Source organism: Takifugu rubripes, chromosome 13 (assembly GCF_901000725.2).
Source record: "Takifugu rubripes chromosome 13, fTakRub1.2, whole genome shotgun sequence".
Taxonomy (NCBI): domain Eukaryota; kingdom Metazoa; phylum Chordata; class Actinopteri; order Tetraodontiformes; family Tetraodontidae; genus Takifugu; species Takifugu rubripes.
This window is the reverse complement of record NC_042297.1, coordinates 904,296-921,795: the sequence shown is the minus strand read 5'-3', so window position 1 is coordinate 921,795 and position 17,500 is coordinate 904,296. Positions and strand designations below refer to the sequence as shown.

General features: G+C 53.0%; 3 protein-coding genes across 3 annotated transcripts in view; 2 read left to right on the top strand and 1 right to left on the bottom strand.

Moving 5' to 3' along the window:
- LOC101070562 (pleckstrin homology domain-containing family O member 2-like) overlaps positions 1-10,111 on the top strand; it is an 11,707-nt gene extending 1,596 nt beyond the window's left edge. Inside the window, exons 2-7 of the mRNA XM_029846488.1 lie at positions 957-1,106; positions 1,596-1,718; positions 5,939-6,043; positions 6,594-6,692; positions 7,224-7,535; positions 7,898-10,111. Coding sequence (XP_029702348.1) covers positions 957-1,106; positions 1,596-1,718; positions 5,939-6,043; positions 6,594-6,692; positions 7,224-7,535; positions 7,898-9,064 — 1,956 coding nt within the window. The 3' untranslated portion in view covers positions 9,065-10,111. The remainder of the gene's footprint in view (positions 1-956; positions 1,107-1,595; positions 1,719-5,938; positions 6,044-6,593; positions 6,693-7,223; positions 7,536-7,897) is intronic.
- Positions 10,112-10,582: 471 nt separating this feature from the next.
- LOC115252114 (zinc finger protein 414-like) lies at positions 10,583-12,456 on the top strand. Its single transcript, XM_029846501.1, has 5 exons — positions 10,583-10,785; positions 10,962-11,072; positions 11,280-11,385; positions 11,454-11,899; positions 12,148-12,456. The coding sequence occupies exons 1-5, from the start codon at positions 10,743-10,745 to the stop codon at positions 12,309-12,311; spliced, it is 870 nt and encodes a 289-aa protein (XP_029702361.1). The 5' UTR covers positions 10,583-10,742; the 3' UTR covers positions 12,312-12,456.
- A 153-nt stretch (positions 12,457-12,609) lies between these two features.
- Positions 12,610-17,500, bottom strand: part of LOC115252113 (mitochondrial carrier homolog 2-like) — a 6,013-nt gene continuing 1,122 nt past the window's right edge. The window contains exons 2-13 of the mRNA XM_029846500.1: positions 16,481-16,565; positions 16,248-16,354; positions 15,837-15,863; positions 15,665-15,721; positions 15,257-15,314; positions 15,104-15,155; positions 13,891-13,950; positions 13,654-13,747; positions 13,519-13,566; positions 13,365-13,432; positions 13,186-13,261; positions 12,610-13,058 (exon numbers count right to left, since the gene is read on the bottom strand). Coding sequence (XP_029702360.1) covers positions 12,972-13,058; positions 13,186-13,261; positions 13,365-13,432; positions 13,519-13,566; positions 13,654-13,747; positions 13,891-13,950; positions 15,104-15,155; positions 15,257-15,314; positions 15,665-15,721; positions 15,837-15,863; positions 16,248-16,354; positions 16,481-16,565 — 819 coding nt within the window. The 3' untranslated portion in view covers positions 12,610-12,971. The remainder of the gene's footprint in view (positions 13,059-13,185; positions 13,262-13,364; positions 13,433-13,518; positions 13,567-13,653; positions 13,748-13,890; positions 13,951-15,103; positions 15,156-15,256; positions 15,315-15,664; positions 15,722-15,836; positions 15,864-16,247; positions 16,355-16,480; positions 16,566-17,500) is intronic.

Sequence of the window (17,500 nt, the reverse complement as noted above, 5' to 3'; positions counted from 1 at the left end):
ATCCATCATCATCCATCCACCCATTATCCATCCATCCATCCATCATCTATCCACTCATCCATCCATCCACCCATCATCCATCCATCCATCCATCCACCCACCCATCATCCACCCATCATCCATCCATCCATCATCTATCCACTCATCCATCCATCCATCCATCCACCCATCCACCCACCCATCCATCCACCCATCATCCATCCATCCATCCACCCACTCATCCACCCACCCATCCATCCACCCATCATCCATCCATCCATCCACCATCCATCCACCCATCATCCATCCATCCACCCATCATCCACCCATCCATCCACCCATCATCCACCCATCCATCCACCCATTATCCATCCATCCATCCATCATCTATCCACTCATCCATCCATCCACCCATCATCCATCCATCCATCCATCATCCACCCATCATCCATCCATCCATCCATCCATCCCATCCATCCATCCATCCATCATCTATCCACTCATCCATCCATCCATCCATCCATCCATCCATCCACTCATCCACCCATCATCCACCCACCCATTCATCCACCCATCATCCATCCATCCATCCATCCATCCATCCATCCATCCATCCATCCATCCATCCACCATCCACCCACCCATCCATCCATCCATCCACCCATCATCCATCCATCCATCCACCCATCATCCACCCACCCATCCATCCACCCATCCATCCACCCATCCATCCACCCATCATCCACCCACCCATCCATCCATCCACCCATCATCCACCCATCATCCATCCATCCACCCATCCATCCACCCATCATCCATCCATCCATCCACCCATCATCCATCCATCCATCCATCCATCCATCCATCATCCATCCACCCATCCATCCACCCATCATCCATCCATCCATCCATCCATCCATCCACCCATCATCCATCCATCCATCCCATCCATCCTTCCTTTGTTTTAATCGTTTCAGGGCACCAAAGAAGATGCAGCTGACTGTAAGAAGCCACGTTTCTTGGACAAGGCTGGGTGGGTGAAGAAGGACACCGGACGACTGTTGCCGAGCTACAAGGACCGTTACATCCACTTGGAGAGAACAGAAGTTGTCATTTTTGAAAACGAGGTACAGACGTGACGTATTTATTCTGACACTCACAAAAGTTGATGTGTTTTTTATTTTAAGACATTCGAACTGTTAACGTGTCTGTAATAGTCTTTGGGTCCATGGGGTCAGATTGTAGGAGAACCAACCCACCAGCTAGCCCATCATTAACTGCATGAGCGGCTCCATTAAGCATTTTTAATGAGAATTATCACGTTAGCATTTTATTTGTGACACTTGTAACACTGGCCAACCACAGTATGTCAGGGGGATGAAGGCCAAGGCCAGTCCAGGCACTGAGGTGTTTTGGTGTGTTCAATCAGGGCTCGAGTTACCGTCAGTTACCGTCAGTTACCGTCAGTTACCGTCAGTTACCGTGAGTTACCGTGAGTTACCGTGAGTTACCTGTGTGCCTTCACCAAACGTAGCCAATGTTTCCCCATATATTCGCTACAACTTGGATTTAACTTATGGATTTATGGGTTGAAATGACGTCAACTTTGGTTCCAGGACCTGAAAAACTGCTTGGAGAGGCTTAACCTTGAAAACTATGATCAGTGTCATGAAATCAAGAGCTCGTTGAGGAAGAAGCACAGACTGATCCTGATTCCATCACCGAAGGCTGGAAATAAGGTTAGTCCACACTGACCTACCGCCCTAACTAGTATTACTACCAGTAACAACAACAGTAACAATAATATTAGTAATAACCCTCTTAATAATGCTAACAACACTACTAATAATAATGAAAATAACAACATTAACACTACTGCTATTACTAATAACTCCAACACTACTACTAATAATGATAACAACAACAACAACACTACTGCTATTACTAATAACAACAACACTACTACTAATAACGATAATAACAACAACAACACTACTGCTATTACTAATAACTCCAACACTACTACTAATAATGATAATAACAACACTACTGCTATTACTAACAACTCTAACACTACTACTAATAATGATAATAACAACACTACTGCTATTACTAACAACTCCAACACTACTACTAATAATGATAATAACAACACTACTGCTATTACTAACAACTCCAACACTACTACTAATAATGATAATAACAACACTACTGCTATTACTAACAACTCCAACACTACGACTAATAATGATAATAACAACACTACTGCTATTACTAACAACTCCAACACTACGACTAATAATGATAATAACAACACTACTGCTATTACTAACAACTCCAACACTACTACTAATAATGATAATAACAACACTACTGCTATTACTAACAACTCCAACACTACTACTAATAATGATAACAACAACACTACTGCTATTACTAACAACTCTAACACTACTACTAATAATGATAATAACAACACTACTGCTATTACTAACAACTCCAACACTACTACTAATAATGATAATAACCACACTACTGCTATTACTAACAACTCCAACACTACTACTAATAATGATAATAACAACACTACTGCTATTACTAACAACTCCAACACTACTACTAATAATGATAATAACAACACTACTGCTGTTACTAACAACTCCAACACTACTACTAATAATGATAATAACAACACTACTGCTATGACTAACATCTCCAACACTACTAATAATAATGATAATTACAACACTACTGCTATGACTAACATCTCCAACACTACTAATAATAATGATAATTACAACACTACTGCTATTACTAACAACTCCAACACTACTAATAATAATGATAATTACAACACTACTGCTATTACTAACAACTCTAACACTACTAATAATAATGATAATAACAACACTACTGCTATGACTAACATCTCCAACACTACTAATAATAATGATAATTACAACACTACTGCTATTACTAACAACTCTAACACTACTAATAATAATGATAATAACAACACTACTGCTATGACTAACATCTCCAACACTACTAATAATAATGATAATAACAACACTACTGCTATTACTAACAACTCCAACACTACTAATAATAATGATAATTACAACACTACTGCTATGACTAACATCTCCAACATTACTACTAATAATGGTAATAACAACATTAACACTACTGCTATTACTAACATCTCCAACACTACTACTAATAATGATAATAACAACAACACTACTACTAATAATGATAATAACAACACTACTGCTATGACTAACATCTCCAACACTACTAATAATAATGATAATAACAACAACACTACTACTAATAATGATAATAACAACAACACTACTACTAATAATGATAATAACAACAACACTACTACTAATAATGATAATAACAACAACACTTCTACTACTACTACTAATAATGGTTATAACCACACTACCACTAGTAGAGCATGTAATAGCACTGACAGTAGGTACAGTCGTAGAAGTGTTTGATACTACATCACTCATCAATCAAACAAGGCTAATATGCCGTAGCATACTAGCAGTGATGTATTTAAATGATCCATCCCATAAATACACGGAGACCAGCAGATAGAAAGGGAGCTGTGGTGCATTCGTATCTTCCTGTGTCCAGTTTCTGTGACACATGCTATTTTAGCTAACCCCAAATGTTTAATAATGATGACGCAGCAAAGCTCCTCCTCCACCTCCAGCTGTTCCTCAATGCTGGTTCTAACTTCCGCTCACCAACCCACCAAACCTACTCGGTTCTGCTTCCCCTGGAGCAGCAATGGGAGGATCTGATCCCATCTCTGGAAACACCCTCTGCGTGACTTCCTTAGCATCAAATCCTCCTGAGTTTAAATGAGCTTACAGCCAATTCAATTCAAGTTAGTCTTCCTTTGTTTTACTGGGTTGTTGTTTTCATTTGCTATATAAGCTAGCAGGAATCCCAGTATCTGCTAGTGAAGCTGCTTTGCTAAGAGACCGAACTTGTACGCTGGAAGTCAAACCAGACCCAGTTCTTCTGATCCGGGATCAGTCTGTCGGCGTGCAGTCCCTTTATGGCTGAGCACCAGAACACCAAGCACAGTGGACGGCACCGCCCACACCAGGCTGCCAGAACATCTGGAGCATGAAGGAAGGACCCACGTCTACCCATAGACACACGTTCTGGTTCCTGTAGTGGAGCCACCTCCTTCTGGTCCTGGCGTTGGGAGTGTCCGTGATGAAGATGAAAGGTTCAATGGTGTCACCTACATCTCTCCAGCCTCCCTGGAGTCCTGCTGGCTTTCAGAATCCTCACTTTCCTTTAACACGCATTATTGGTGGAGGTGTTTTATTTCTGTTCAGAGCCCAACTCAGGCCTGCGTCCCCGGTATTTAAGGCTCAGGTTCACACCAACTCTGCCAGACCGTTTAAGCTTCATGTCCTGGTTCCCCCGGGCCCCGCCTGTTCGGCCCCAGAGCTGGTCAACCTTTGTTTCTGTTGGAGCCCCCCTCAGTCTGCTCCCCGCCTGGTTCCTCTCTTCCTGGTCCCGGGTCTATTTTGCCTGCATTTTCTTTTTGAAGAAAGGGTTAAAACCTGTGGGAACGTGTGGGTGGATGATCATTTTTGGGGGACTTCCTCCCACATGTTGCTGTGAACTGACCTCTGTTCATTAAAGCCTGGTGCCAGTACCGGTGCTCGGTGCCCAGTACCGGTGCTCAGTGCCCAGTACCGGTGCTCAGTGCCCAGTACCGGTGCTCAGTGCCCAGTACCGATGCTCAGTGCCCAGTACCGGTGCTCGGTGCTCGGTGCCCAGTACCGGTGCTCGGTGTCCAGTACCGGTGCTCGGTGCCCAGTACCGATGCTCGGTGCCCAGTACCGGTGCTCGGTGCTCGGTGCCCAGTACCGGTGCTCGGTGCCCGGTGCCCACGGTGCTCGGTGCCCAGTACCGGTGCTCGGTGCCCAGTACCGGTGCTCGGTGCCCACGGTGCTCGGTGTCCAGTACTGGTGCTCGGTGCCTAGCACCGGTGCTCCGTGTCCAGTACCGGTGCTCGGTGTCCAGTACCGGTGCTCGGTGCCCAGTACCGATGCTCAGTGCCCATTACCGGTGCTCGGTGCCCAGTACCGGTGCTCAGTGCCCACGGTGCTCGGTGCCCAGTACCGATGCTCAGTGCCCAGTACCGGTGCTCGGTGCCCAGTACCGGTGCTCAGTGCCCACGGTGCTCGGTGCCCAGTACCGATGCTCAGTGCCCAGTACCGGTGCTCGGTGCCCAGTACCGGTGCTCAGTGCCCACGGTGCTCGGTGCCCAGTACCGATGCTCAGTGCCCAGTACCAGTGCTCGGTGTCCAGTACCGGTGCTCAGTGCCCACGGTGCTCGGTGCCCAGTACCGATGCTCGGTGCCCAGTACCGGTGCTCGGTGTCCAGTACCGGTGCTCAGTGCCCAGTACCGGTGCTCGGTGCCCACGGTGCTCGGTGTCCAGTACCGGTGCTCGGTGCCCAGTACCGGTGCTCGGTGCCCACGGTGCTCGGTGCCCAGTACCGGTGCTCGGTGCCCAGTACCGGTGCTCGGTGCCCACGGTGCTCGGTGTCCAGTACCGGTGCTCGGTGCCCACGGTGCTCGGTGTCCAGCACCGGTGCTCCGTGTCCAGTACCGGTGCTCGGTGTCCAGTACCGGTGCTCGGTGTCCAGCACCGGTGCTCGGTGCCCACGGTGCTCGGTGTCCCACGGTGCTCGGTGTCCAGTACCGGTGCTCAGTGCCCACGGTGCTCGGTGTCCAGTACTGGTGCTCGGTGTCCAGTACCGGTGCTCGGTGCCCACGGTGCTCGGTGTCCAGTACCGGTGCTCGGTGCCCACGGTGCTCGGTGTCCAGTACCGGTGCTCGGTGTCCAGCACCGGTGCTCGGTGCCCAGTACCGGTCCTCCGTCTTTACGTGCCGTTTCTGTCCGGCAGGCTCATAACGTCAGGCTCCAAGCTCAGACTGCTGAGGAAAAGGAGGCCTGGATCAGAGCCCTGAGTGATGGCATCAACCGAGCAAAGAACAAAGTCTTTGATGAGGTATATATTTGCATATATTAGCTGTATAGTGACAACATTTAGGTCTCACAGGTTCGAAGGATAAACGCTTTTTTCTTGTAAAACATCTCATCACTGTGTATTTGATTTCTGTCTCACTTATTTTCAACTGTAGTTTTTCTCCATCCCTTTTATTTAATACATTTAGTCACTAGTTGGGTGATAGAAACACCTTTCAAACGTACAGTCAAATCTAATGTTGGCAAAACCAAATATTTGGCTCACATAAAGTATATTTTTGGGTCCAAAGAATGTGTTTGAAAGTGAGGTGTCGGCCCACAGACTCTCAGCAGGAGGTCCCAGCCTTGTTTTCACCCACCAGTGCAAATAAATGGGGTTTTTGGACCGTCTGAGGGCAGTAAGAGTCCATGAGGTGGTGAATCCCAACGTTCAGCAGCCTCAGTCATATGGACACATGAAGGAACGATAAAGGCTGGAGCGTCTCTACGTTCTGGAGCAGCTTTGTTAGGAATTCAAGCTGTAGGCACCTCTATGAGTGCTGACGGCTTCCTGTGTTTGCTTCTGTTTTCAGGTAAAGGTTGATGACAGCTCTAATTTAGAACACGTTACACGAACAAGACCCAAAGGGAACCGCCATCGGCGGCCCCCAACCAGGATACACATGAAAGAGGTATTTGATTGACTGGGAATGTCTCGACGCTCCACGTCGGAATCTTTGTCTCCTAATGTTGGAATTCTTAGTTTTAACACAAAGCAGAATTCCTGAAAAATGCATCATCCCAATTTTTGTTATTAAAGTTACTAAAAGGACGTAGAGCACGTGTGGTCACCAGTGACTCTAGATCACTCTAGACTGGCCTCCTTCCTAAGACCAACAGGTCGGCTTTGACTCTACGCTATTGGCCAACAGCTCTTTGGCTCTGACCCGTTCCACTGAGGTGCTACGTCTCCAGACTGTTCAACATCTGGTTCTGTATATAGTCAGTAAAGGGCCCCTAAATTGACCCCTAGGCTCCCCACGCTGGAGCTGGAGGCACCGTGATTCCATCCAAAGTCGTTCGATGATCATTAAGGTGCTAATGATTGATTAGCTAGATCTTGCGTCACCAGCCAGACGGAGGCAAAGAGCATCTTTGGGTGTCCTTCCTTGGGTTTCTAATTGTGTTATTGTGTGTGTGTGTGTGTGTGTGTGTGGTGGTAGGTGGCTGGTATGCCGTCTGATGCTCTACTGTACCTGGATCTTGACCAAGAACATTCCCTCATGTCCAATGGCACCCAATCTGAAAACGGTAGCACCGAGGCGTCCAGAGAAGCTCCCCAGGTGCCATGTTCCATGGCCAGGTCCAGAGAGACCCCAGAGAACCAGTCCAGGACCAGCACTGATGACCTTCACACTGAGCCAGTGGTGTGTCCTCAGAAAAAGGTCATCAAACCGCCGATGCCGCCTACTAAAGAACCAAAACCCCCCGCGCCTGAAGTGGAAGCTGAAAAGGAAACTTGCCCAACAAAAAGGGTTTGTAAAATCTTCTTAAATACTCCGATTTATCCAAGTGTGAGTGGACACGCCTTTTCCTTTCATCATTGGGACGTTGACATCATAAACTGCTTGAGTTGAGGGCAGATGGAGTTGTGTGGAGTTGTTGAGGAGCACAAACGACCAAACTACCAAGCACCTTCAATGCAGATTGGACACCTTCTGCTTTGGGTCACATGACACCAGTCTGCTCAGTAGTTTGGACCCACGGTTGAACACCCGCGCAGCTGTCGTCTTTGTCTTCTCAAACCTGACAACTCCAACTGCCCTCGACCCAAACACAAACTACCATGTTGGTAACTCGGCACCCTAACGGACCGGCATCAAATGTGTCCTTACAGGCCCTGAATGTGCCTCTGCCTCCACCAAAAGAGGCCAAACCATGTGTGGCATCTGGTGAAGGAGCTCCAGAGAAGACCAAGGTTGAACTGATTACTGAGGATTGTGAGGATTCCAGGAAAAAGACAAGCCCACAAACGCCCCATTCCAGCCAGCTCAGAGCCAATGGGCTTAGTGAAAATTCCCAGCCTCCTATTCCTCCAACCCAAGACACAAAACCTTCCATGGTGCCCGACCAAGTACCTGATGGGATGGGTGAAGGCTCCAAGAGTCCTGTCACAGGACAGGACTCCAGAGAGTTGTCTGAGGAGGGAGGTCACAGCATGAGCAGGTCACCAGGACAGCAGCACAAAAAGCCGCCTGGCCCTCTGGTGCCTCCCAAGAAGAAGCCGGAGAAGCTGGAGAACCCTGGTGCACAAGACGGTTTGGACAAGCCAGACCCTGCTTCATCAACCCAGGCAGCCTCAGACCTCTCAGACGGTCTTGGTGACGCTGAAGAGCCGCCTCCCAAGAATCAAATCCCCTCAGTCCTGGTGTCTTGGGTGGTGTCGCTGGACGATGACCTCAGCGCACCCAACTGTGCTTTGGATGAGGAGCACCGAGCTAAAGCTGAAGAAAAGTCTGTGGACAGTGGGCAACACTCTGATGATGACAGCGACGGCTCCAGGAGTGGAGACACCCTGGCAGTGTCCACGGCAGCCATGAGAGGAAGCCATGCTGGTCTGGATGCCATGGACTCCAGCGAGGAGGACCTTCCCTCCCTCTGTTACTCCGGGACATTAGCTGGAACACGGGCCTCAAGCACAGAAGATCCCTGCCAGAGTCCAGAGGCAGATCCACGAGGCAAGATCTCAACAAAGTCAGCTTCCTTTGGAGATCTAATGTCTGACTGTGCAGTTGGGTTTGAGCAGCAGGTGGGGGCCATGGCCGCCAAGGACGGCCCCCCGTGCCACGATGTCAGGAAACTCCAGGCAGAAATATTTCTGGAAATCCAGAAGACCACAGAACTTTTGAACAAAGCTCCACAGGGAGGGGCGGGTGATGCTGGGGGAGACTTAGCTGGGAGCCTGCTGGACAAAGCCATGGAGAAGCTGCAGAAGGCTGAACGGGTTCTCAGGGAGGCCAAGAAGCTGAAGTCTGCCGCAGCAACCAAGAGGAAGAGCTGGTGAAGGAGCTGTTCCAGCGGGGCGGCGGATCAGCGGGGCTCAGCGGGGCTCCGGATCAGCCACACTCGTCTTTTTGCTTGTTGCTACCCTAAAATGTCAGATTTATTCCACGTTTCAGCCGCAGAAAGTGAAGGAAGTAAACGGTTAAAATAGTTAAAGCTAAAATGATTAACACCTATTTAACGAGCCTCCTCCCAACAACTAACCTGCTAACCCTTTCCATGGGTCCTCCTCACCTCCAGCCTGGCCCGGGGCTCCAGGGGGGTCATGGAAGTTCTGACAACAACCTGTTGGCTCCGTTTGAATCGCGTATCTTCATATGATCTCATCTGAATGGAATCGTGATGTTCCCAGCACCACTATAGACCTGGTCGGCTGTTCCCAACACAGGAGGAGGTCCCTCAGGGGGATCTGGACCTCCCAGTCAGAGCTCTGGCCCTGGAGGAAGCTCGGTTCTTCTCCAGGAAACAGCTGAATGTCCGTTGTGCTTGTTAGCTTTTTCCCAGCAGCTATTTTCCTTTTGTTTCCCGGAGCTGTGAGGCAGCAGAGCGCTTCCTGAGGTGCCGGTTCCTTCATCTCATCACCGAGAGCTGGTGGCCATCAGGAAGGGAGCCTGGTGTTCTGATCAGGACCAGCCTGGAGAAACTCTTCCACACCAGGCTCCTCCTGGCCCAGAACAGCCTCACACCATCTACACACTCGCTGAACTTTGGAAGTGACGCTTCGCTCGTTAGGAATGGCCTTTGATCATGTTTGGAGCCGTGACCCCACCAGGGGACGGACGGACGCCGTCCTGGACCTGGACTCCATTTGTGCTTTTCTATGTGCCTACAAATGTCATGACGTGCTCCTCGGGTGTGTCTCCAGCTTTGTGGTTACTGTGGCAGGTTTGTGTAACCAGAGAAGCTCACGATGAAACGTTCACATTAAAGGACCATGAACACACACACACACACACACACACTCTTTCAGCATCAATACTCTATGGAACTCTGTACACTGTTGCCCATAAAGGTGGAATAAAGTCTTGTAGGTCCTCTTGTGAGCAGCTTCCATGGTCCTCTGATCATTTCTATGCAGCACAGGCGACAGGAACGTCTGGTTTCATACTGTATGCAGGGACGTCCAGCCTGGGGGAGCTGGGTCTACTGTCGCCCCCCCAGCTGGAGGAGCTGGGGGACCTGGGTCTACTGTTGCCCCCCCAGCTGGAGGACCTGGAGGAGCAGGGTCTACTGTCACCCCCAGCTGGAAGACCTGGGTCTACTGTCGCCCCCCCAGCTGGAGGAGCTGGGGGACCTGGGTCTACTGTCGCCCCCCCCAGCTGGAGGACCTGTAGGAGCTGGGTCTACTGTCGCCCCCCCAGCTGGAGGAGCTGGGGGACCTGGGTCTACTGTCGCCCCCCCAGCTGGAGGAGCTGGGTCTACTGTCGCCCCCCCCAGCTGGAGGAGCTGGGGGACCTGGGTCTACTGTCGCCCCCCCCAGCTGGAGGAGCGTTTTAATCCAACCCCTCCACCGGATGGTCGGGCTGTGGAGCAACAGCTGATGCTGAGGATCATCTTCATCTTCATGGAGGCTCCTCTGGTTTCAGGCTGAGTGACGCGTCTAAATAAATGCGCGTCGGTGACCGCAGCACAGCCGTCGGTGCTTCTGCTTCCGCTTTTGTCCTACGTCCGTCGTCCCCATGTCTGTGGAGAACACGTTCTCGGAGCTTCGTGGATCCGAAGGTTTGCTGACCGAACCTTTATAAAGTGTTTAAAATATGTCACGTATCTAACGCTTAGCTAAGCGATTCCGCTAGCTAGCATGCTAACTAGCATCTGTGTTGCTACTCGCCAACGTTGTGTTTCGGTGTTTTAACCCTTAAAGGAGGAGGAAAGGTTTGATTTGTGGATGATTTCAGGCACCATGAGGGCAGCGTGTCCGCTCCACGGCTGTAGGCGGGTTTACCCGGACAGGAGCGCCCTGGACGCCCACATCGCGGAGCACGACAGCCCGGCTCAGTCCGTCCCCGGTCAGAGCTCCGAGTCTCCGCCGCGGCTCCTGCGAGCTGTTCAGGCTGGAGTATCAGAACAGACCCGCTAAGACCGGATGTATATTCACACTGCAGACCCACATATTAGCTGCCCTTTAGCCCCGCTAGCCTGTGATTAGCCTGCTTCTGGTTGTGCTAGCGTGGAGCTGATGCTAACAAGCGTGTGTTGTTACATGTTGTGTCCAGGGAAAGTGCTGCTGTGCTCCACAGCCGGCTGCAGCGGCTCCTTCCCCAACATGAAGAAGCTGATGGAGCACATGAGGCAGCATCACAAGCCCAACATTTACTTCCTGTGAGTTCTGTTCTCCTCACGTTTGGACCCTAAACGCGCCGCCACCTCAGCAAATGTTCTGCTTCTAGCTGCGAGAGCTGCCGCACCAAGCTGAGGTCTTACCGGGGCCTCCTCACGCACCTGCACACCTGCTCCAAAGTGCCACGAGGCAAAGCAAAGGTGGCCGACGCCGCGCCGCCGTTGGCCAGCAGCAGCCCGAACCCGACAGCCGGCGCCACCAGCCAGAACCCGCCAGCGCTGGATTCCACGTCCCAAACCAAGGCGCCAGGTTCCGCCAGCTCCGTCTCTCAGCCCAACTATGCTGCTGCTCCTCCACATGTTCCCACCGTCCTGGACCTTCAGCCGGAACAGCAGGAACTCCAGAAGACACCTCCCGATGTGCCCCCACCTGCCGGCTCTGGAGCAGCAACGGACCCTCCTGATGGCCCCCTGCAGACCCAGGGACCCAGCAGAGGTCCAGCCTTGGCTCCCAAGTCCCCCTCCGGGTCCTTGGCTGTTTGGAAGAAGACTCAAGGTGAGAATCCAACCCTGGTGGCGCCTGCTCGGCTCGCTGGAGCCTGGACCCCTGAACCTGTGGCACCTCTTCATGCCGGGCCGGACCGGCCCAGGAAGGAAATAAGAGCCGAGATCCGAGATGTTATAGATGTTTTATAACATTCCAGCTCTGTTTAGATCAGCCATGCTGCACTGGAGCCCAGCGGAACAACCTGGAGCTGACCGAGTCCAGACCAGGTCTTTAACGTCCTGTCCTGTCCCCCGTAGGTTCCAGCCTGAGTGGAAAGGTCCTGTGGGAGCACAGCAAAGGCCGCTACGTGTGCGTGCAGTGTGGCCACCTGGCCAGCAACCGAGCTCAGATGACGCAGCACGCTAGCACTCACGGCAGAGCAGCAGAGGATGCTGGGAATCCTGCCCCCAACGCGTCGTAGTCTGGGGTCGTGGCTTTGGTGGACCAGGGTCCTCAGCTGGACCAGGGCGCTCAGCTGGACTCTTTGGCCCTGCTTCGCTTCGCTAACGAGGCGCTAGCGCTCACTGTGCTTATGGGGATGAATAAAGATCATTATTATCATTGTGTATTTGCTCATAACGTGCACGTGCTGCTGTTAGCATGTGCACGAACCTCTCATTACACATTACACACAGAAGGAGGATGAGGGAGTGAAATGGTCCGGAGCACAAGGTCAGGGTCAGAGGTCAGAGGTCGTCGGGGTCAGAGCAGCAGGGAGGTCGGATCAAAGAAGCTTTTATTGGGCGCTGAAGAGTTTTTACAAGCACGTCTTCAACAACACTAGTTTAGTCAGCACAATATATACAGGAGCGACGGTCCGGCGAGTCCAGAGGGGGACAGAACCACATGCAGACGGAGGTGGACTAACGCTAGCAGAACCGGGCCGTCCTCTTCCTGCTCCAGACGCTCTGGAACGCTGACCCCCTCAAACATCAGCACGTTAATCATTTATTCCAAATGTCGGCAGGTTATTCAAGACAGAAGTAGGAAAGTGTTGCATAAAAACAAGGTTTTGACTGGCGGCCCGGCCCGGTCTGGCCTGGCCCGGTCCGGTCCAGCTCCTCCAACCTTTGCTGCCACTTTAGAAAAACCTCTTCTGCTCCACTGCGTACAGCTTCCCTGCCGGAAGCTTCCGGAAGAATAAACTATTGCCTCTGCTCATGTTGCCCTGGAACAAAGAAGAGACTGGGTTCAGCACCAGAACCAGGCTCCCAGGGACCCTGGGACCCGGGTCCCCGGGAGCCTGGTTCTGGTCACAGCTGAAGGTGTCAGGAGAGAACAAGTGTCTGCTTTACTTCTCTGCTTAGATGCCTCCAACAGTCCACCCAGGTGGGGTATACTGAAGCGTAGGGGGGGAGGCCTCCCGCCAGCCTGGGGGGGCAGGAACCAGCATGAGTCCACAGGACGGGACCAGGAACCAGCATGAGTCCACGGGACGGGACCAGGTGCGAGGACACACCTGCTGCGTACTCACCCACAGTTGTTGACGGCCATCAGGTTGGACACCAGGACGAAGGGATACGTCAGCATGCTGGCGAAGAACTGGAAGAGAGCGCGAGCGGGTCAGAACCGGCCTGCCCCGGTCCAGAACCGGCCTGCCCCGGTCCAGACGGGCTCTGAACACTTACCCCGGTCACAGCCTGGGAGCAGTTCCTGATTTCACCTGTGTGACTCATCTGCACAGAAGAGCAACAGCTGGTGTCAGCGTCCGTGCGGACAAACGCACCTTGGCGGCGGCGGCGGCGGGAGGGGGCGGGACCTACCGACTCGTCGATGGCGTACGTGTTGAGGAAGTGGGCCAGCAGGTTACAGATCCACAGAGAGAAGACGTCGCCGAGGAGGCGAGGGATCAGGCCGCTGCAGGAACGTGGACGAGACGGTTCTGAGAACATCCCTCACCGGAGGACACGCCTCCAGGTGTGTCCTCCGGTGAGGACACGCCTCCTCCGGGTGGCGCTCATGCACACGCCTAGAATGTGGAGTCAAGAGGACCAACTTACGCGAAGAAGCCGAGGACGCCTTCTTCTCTGTAGACCGTGACGATGGAGTCCAACACGCCGCTGGCAGGAGAAGAGAAGGAGCTGAGGTGGAGGTGGAACTAGCTGCAGTAGCCATGCTAACACCGGAGGCCCCGCCCCTCGTAAAGCCCCGCCCCTAGCGACGCCCCGCCCCTCCACGCTTCTACCTCGAGGACGACAGCAACATCAAACCATCGCGGCTGCACGTTCTTGAAGACGTTTCACCTCTCAGCCACATGTGGGGGGGTCATGACCCCCATCATGAGGGGCGGAGCCACCAACCACCAGGTGACTGAAGCTCCACAGGTGTTCACGGCTCCTGAAGAGCAGAAGAACCTCCCAACAGTCCGCTAGAACTGATGAAGGCTCCTGGAAACGTCCTCATGGAATCACAACAGTCCAACTAGCAGGACTACCAGGACCTGGAGGTCCGAGAGCCCCCCAACAGTCCAACTAGCAGGACTACCAGGACCTGGAGGACCGAGAGCCCCCCAACAGTCCAACTAGCAGGACTACCAGGACCTGGAGGTCCGAGAGCCCCCCAACAGTCCAACTAGCAGGACTACCAGGACCTGGAGGACCGAGAGCCCCCCAACAGTCCGACTAGCAGGACTACCAGGACCTGGAGGACCGAGAGCCCCCCAACAGTCCGACTAGCAGGACTACCAGGACCTGGAGGCCCGAGAGCCCCCCAACAGTCCGACTAGCAGGACTACCAGGACCTGGAGGCCCGAGAGCCCCCCAACAGTCCGACTAGCAGGACTACCAGGACCTGGAGGTCTGAGAGCCCCCCCAACAGTCCAACTAGCAGGACTACCAGGACCTGGAGGACCGAGAGCCCCCCAACAGTCCGACTAGCAGGACTACCAGGACCTGGAGGCCCGACAGCCCCCCAACAGTCCGACTAGCAGGACTACCAGGACCTGGAGGACCGAGAGCCCCCCAACAGATCAAAGGTGCATGACGCCACTTCAAAGTAACTCGAAACAGAACAGCAGTCTGGCCCCGCCCCCAATGGGTCTGTACGTAAAGTGGATCTGTGCTACGCTAACGTCGCTAATGGCTGAGCTAACTCCAAGTGTTGGGGGGTAAAGATATGTGAAGGGCATTAACCCCCCCATGGCGTCAGTGATTGGCTGGAACGTGTTCTGACATGTAGCCCCGCCCCCAGCGATAGTTAGCAGGAAATGTTTACCTGTATTTGGTTTCTCTTCCAATAAATTGGATCATGCAGCGTAAAGTTATGACTGTAAACAGAGTGAGGAAGCATTTCCTGGTTAGAGCTGCACGTTCACGCAGCAGCAGCGTGTAAAGACGGATCATCTGGGTCAGGAGTTCTGGGAGGTACCGTGAAAGGGGTGCGTGACGATGGTGGCACAGGAGCGAGCTAGCATCTCTCTGGTGGTCTGGAGGAACAGGAGATCAGAAGTTTACGGTTAGCAGCACATCAAAGAACGACACCTATAATGAGTCAACAGACAGAACTGACATGACAGAAACTAGCATTAGCAGCTGGGGAGGCCCAGCCCAGCACCCCCCCTCCACACAGGTTCCTACTGAGCATGGAGGAGGCAGCACGCGTGCTAACGCCGGGAGGAGGCAGCACGCGTGCTAACTGGAGGAGGCAGCACGCGTGCTAACGGCGGGAGGAGGCAGCACGCGTGCTAGCTGGAGGAGGCAGCACGCATGCTAACTGGAGGGATTCTCCCAGTTCTCCACCAGCTATGGATGCTACGATGCTACACTGATGTCCCACCTCGTTAACAACCTTCTGCAGGGAGCCGTCCGCAGCCTTCTGCTCACCTCCCAGGATCTGGACAGAAGACAGAAGCTCCAAAGGTGATGCTTTCATCCGTGCACGCTAGACTAGCCCAGCGTGTGCGAACTAGCTGCTACACGAAGCTAAAGTTAAGCAGAGGACTGCTGACCTGTGGTGATCCGCGTTCCTGGCACGTCTGGAAGAAACAGCAAGTCAACATTAGCTTAAACGCTGAGGAGCACGACAGATGTTCAAGCCTTTGATGTAAGGAAGCTAAAGGCTGAGAAATGTTTCACTCTGTTTGAGTTTAAATGTATGAAAGATGAAAGCTGAAAGATGAAAGGAGGTGGTGATGATGGTGATGCTGGTGGAACGCCTGCTATCGTTAGCACAACATCTGGATGCTGCCGACGCTCCTCCGGGAGGACCCAGAGCTGGGGCGGCAGCCTGCATGCTAGCTACGCTAACACCCTAGCCTGGCCCGTTTCCTGATGCAGCAGCTCCTCAGGGGTCCCCTGCAGGAGCAGCGGCGTGCACAGCGGCGTGCACAGCGGCGTGCACAGCGGCGTGCACAGCTTACCTGCACCACTCTGCCGTGCACCAGGGTGCCGATGGTGCCGGCACACAGCCGGGGCCCCAGCCCCTTGAAGAGGCCCACCTTCCCATCGATCCGGATGATGTGCTGGGCTGCACGAGAGGAAAATCACACTTTATCCTGTGGAAGTACACGTACGCGTGCACGTACGCGTGCACGTACACGGACAGAGTCACGGCTCCTCTGAACAGAACCGTGAACCGTCTCTCCGGACCCACCGTAAGCGAAGAGCCCCGGCAGCTGGTACACTTGTCTGCCGAACAGGTTGCGGCCAAGCGTGGGGGGCAGCGGCTCGTGTCCCACCTGTGGACAGCAGAGGACAGGTGAGGACAGCAGAGGACAGGTGAGGACAGCAGAGGACAGCAGAGGACAGGTGAGGACAGCAGAGGACAGGTGAGACGCGTGGCTCACTGACACCGGAGCCCAATGAAAGGACACGTGCACGTTCTGAGCACGAGACAAGAACGGGGCTGCGGACTGTCGGGTTGGATGTGGAACCACTGCGGGTCCTGGCACCTGAAGCAGGACCGCTACAACCAAGACCCGCCGGGGTCCGAGGACATGGGGGGGTCCGAGGACATGGGGGGGTCCGAGGACATGGGGGGGCATAGAGTCGGCCCCTTGGACGCCCCCTCTGGCACAGTCGCTTTACTTGGAGGCCTTCAGTAACCTTGGTAACGGAGGGGTTGTTCTCACCCCCTCTAAGGTGGCTGAGCCAGTTCAGGGGGGGTCAGGGATGTGGTGGTCCATCTCTGGTACCAGCTGACCCCCACACATCCCAGCAGCAGCTACAGCAGCAACAGCAGCAACAGCAGCTACAGCAGCAACAGCAGCTACAGCAGTAGCAGCTACAGCAGCAGCAGCTCCAGTAGCAGCTACAGCAGCAGCAGCTACAGCAGCTACAGCAGCAGCTACAGCAGTAGCAGCTACAGCAGCAGCAGCTCCAGTAGCAGCTACAGCAGCAGCAGCTACAGCAGCAACAGCAGCTACAGCAGCAGCTACAGCAGTAGCAGCTACAGCAGCAGCAGCTCCAGTAGCAGCTACAGCAGCAGCAGCTACAGCAGCTACAGCAGCAACAGCAGCTACAGCAGCAGCAGCTACAGCAGCAGCAGCTACAGTAGCAGCAGCTACAGTAGCAGCAGCTACAGCAGCAGCAGCTACAGCAGCTACAGTAGCAGCAGCAGCTACAGCAACTACAGTAGCAGCAGCAGCTACAGTAGCAGCAGTAGCAGCAGCAG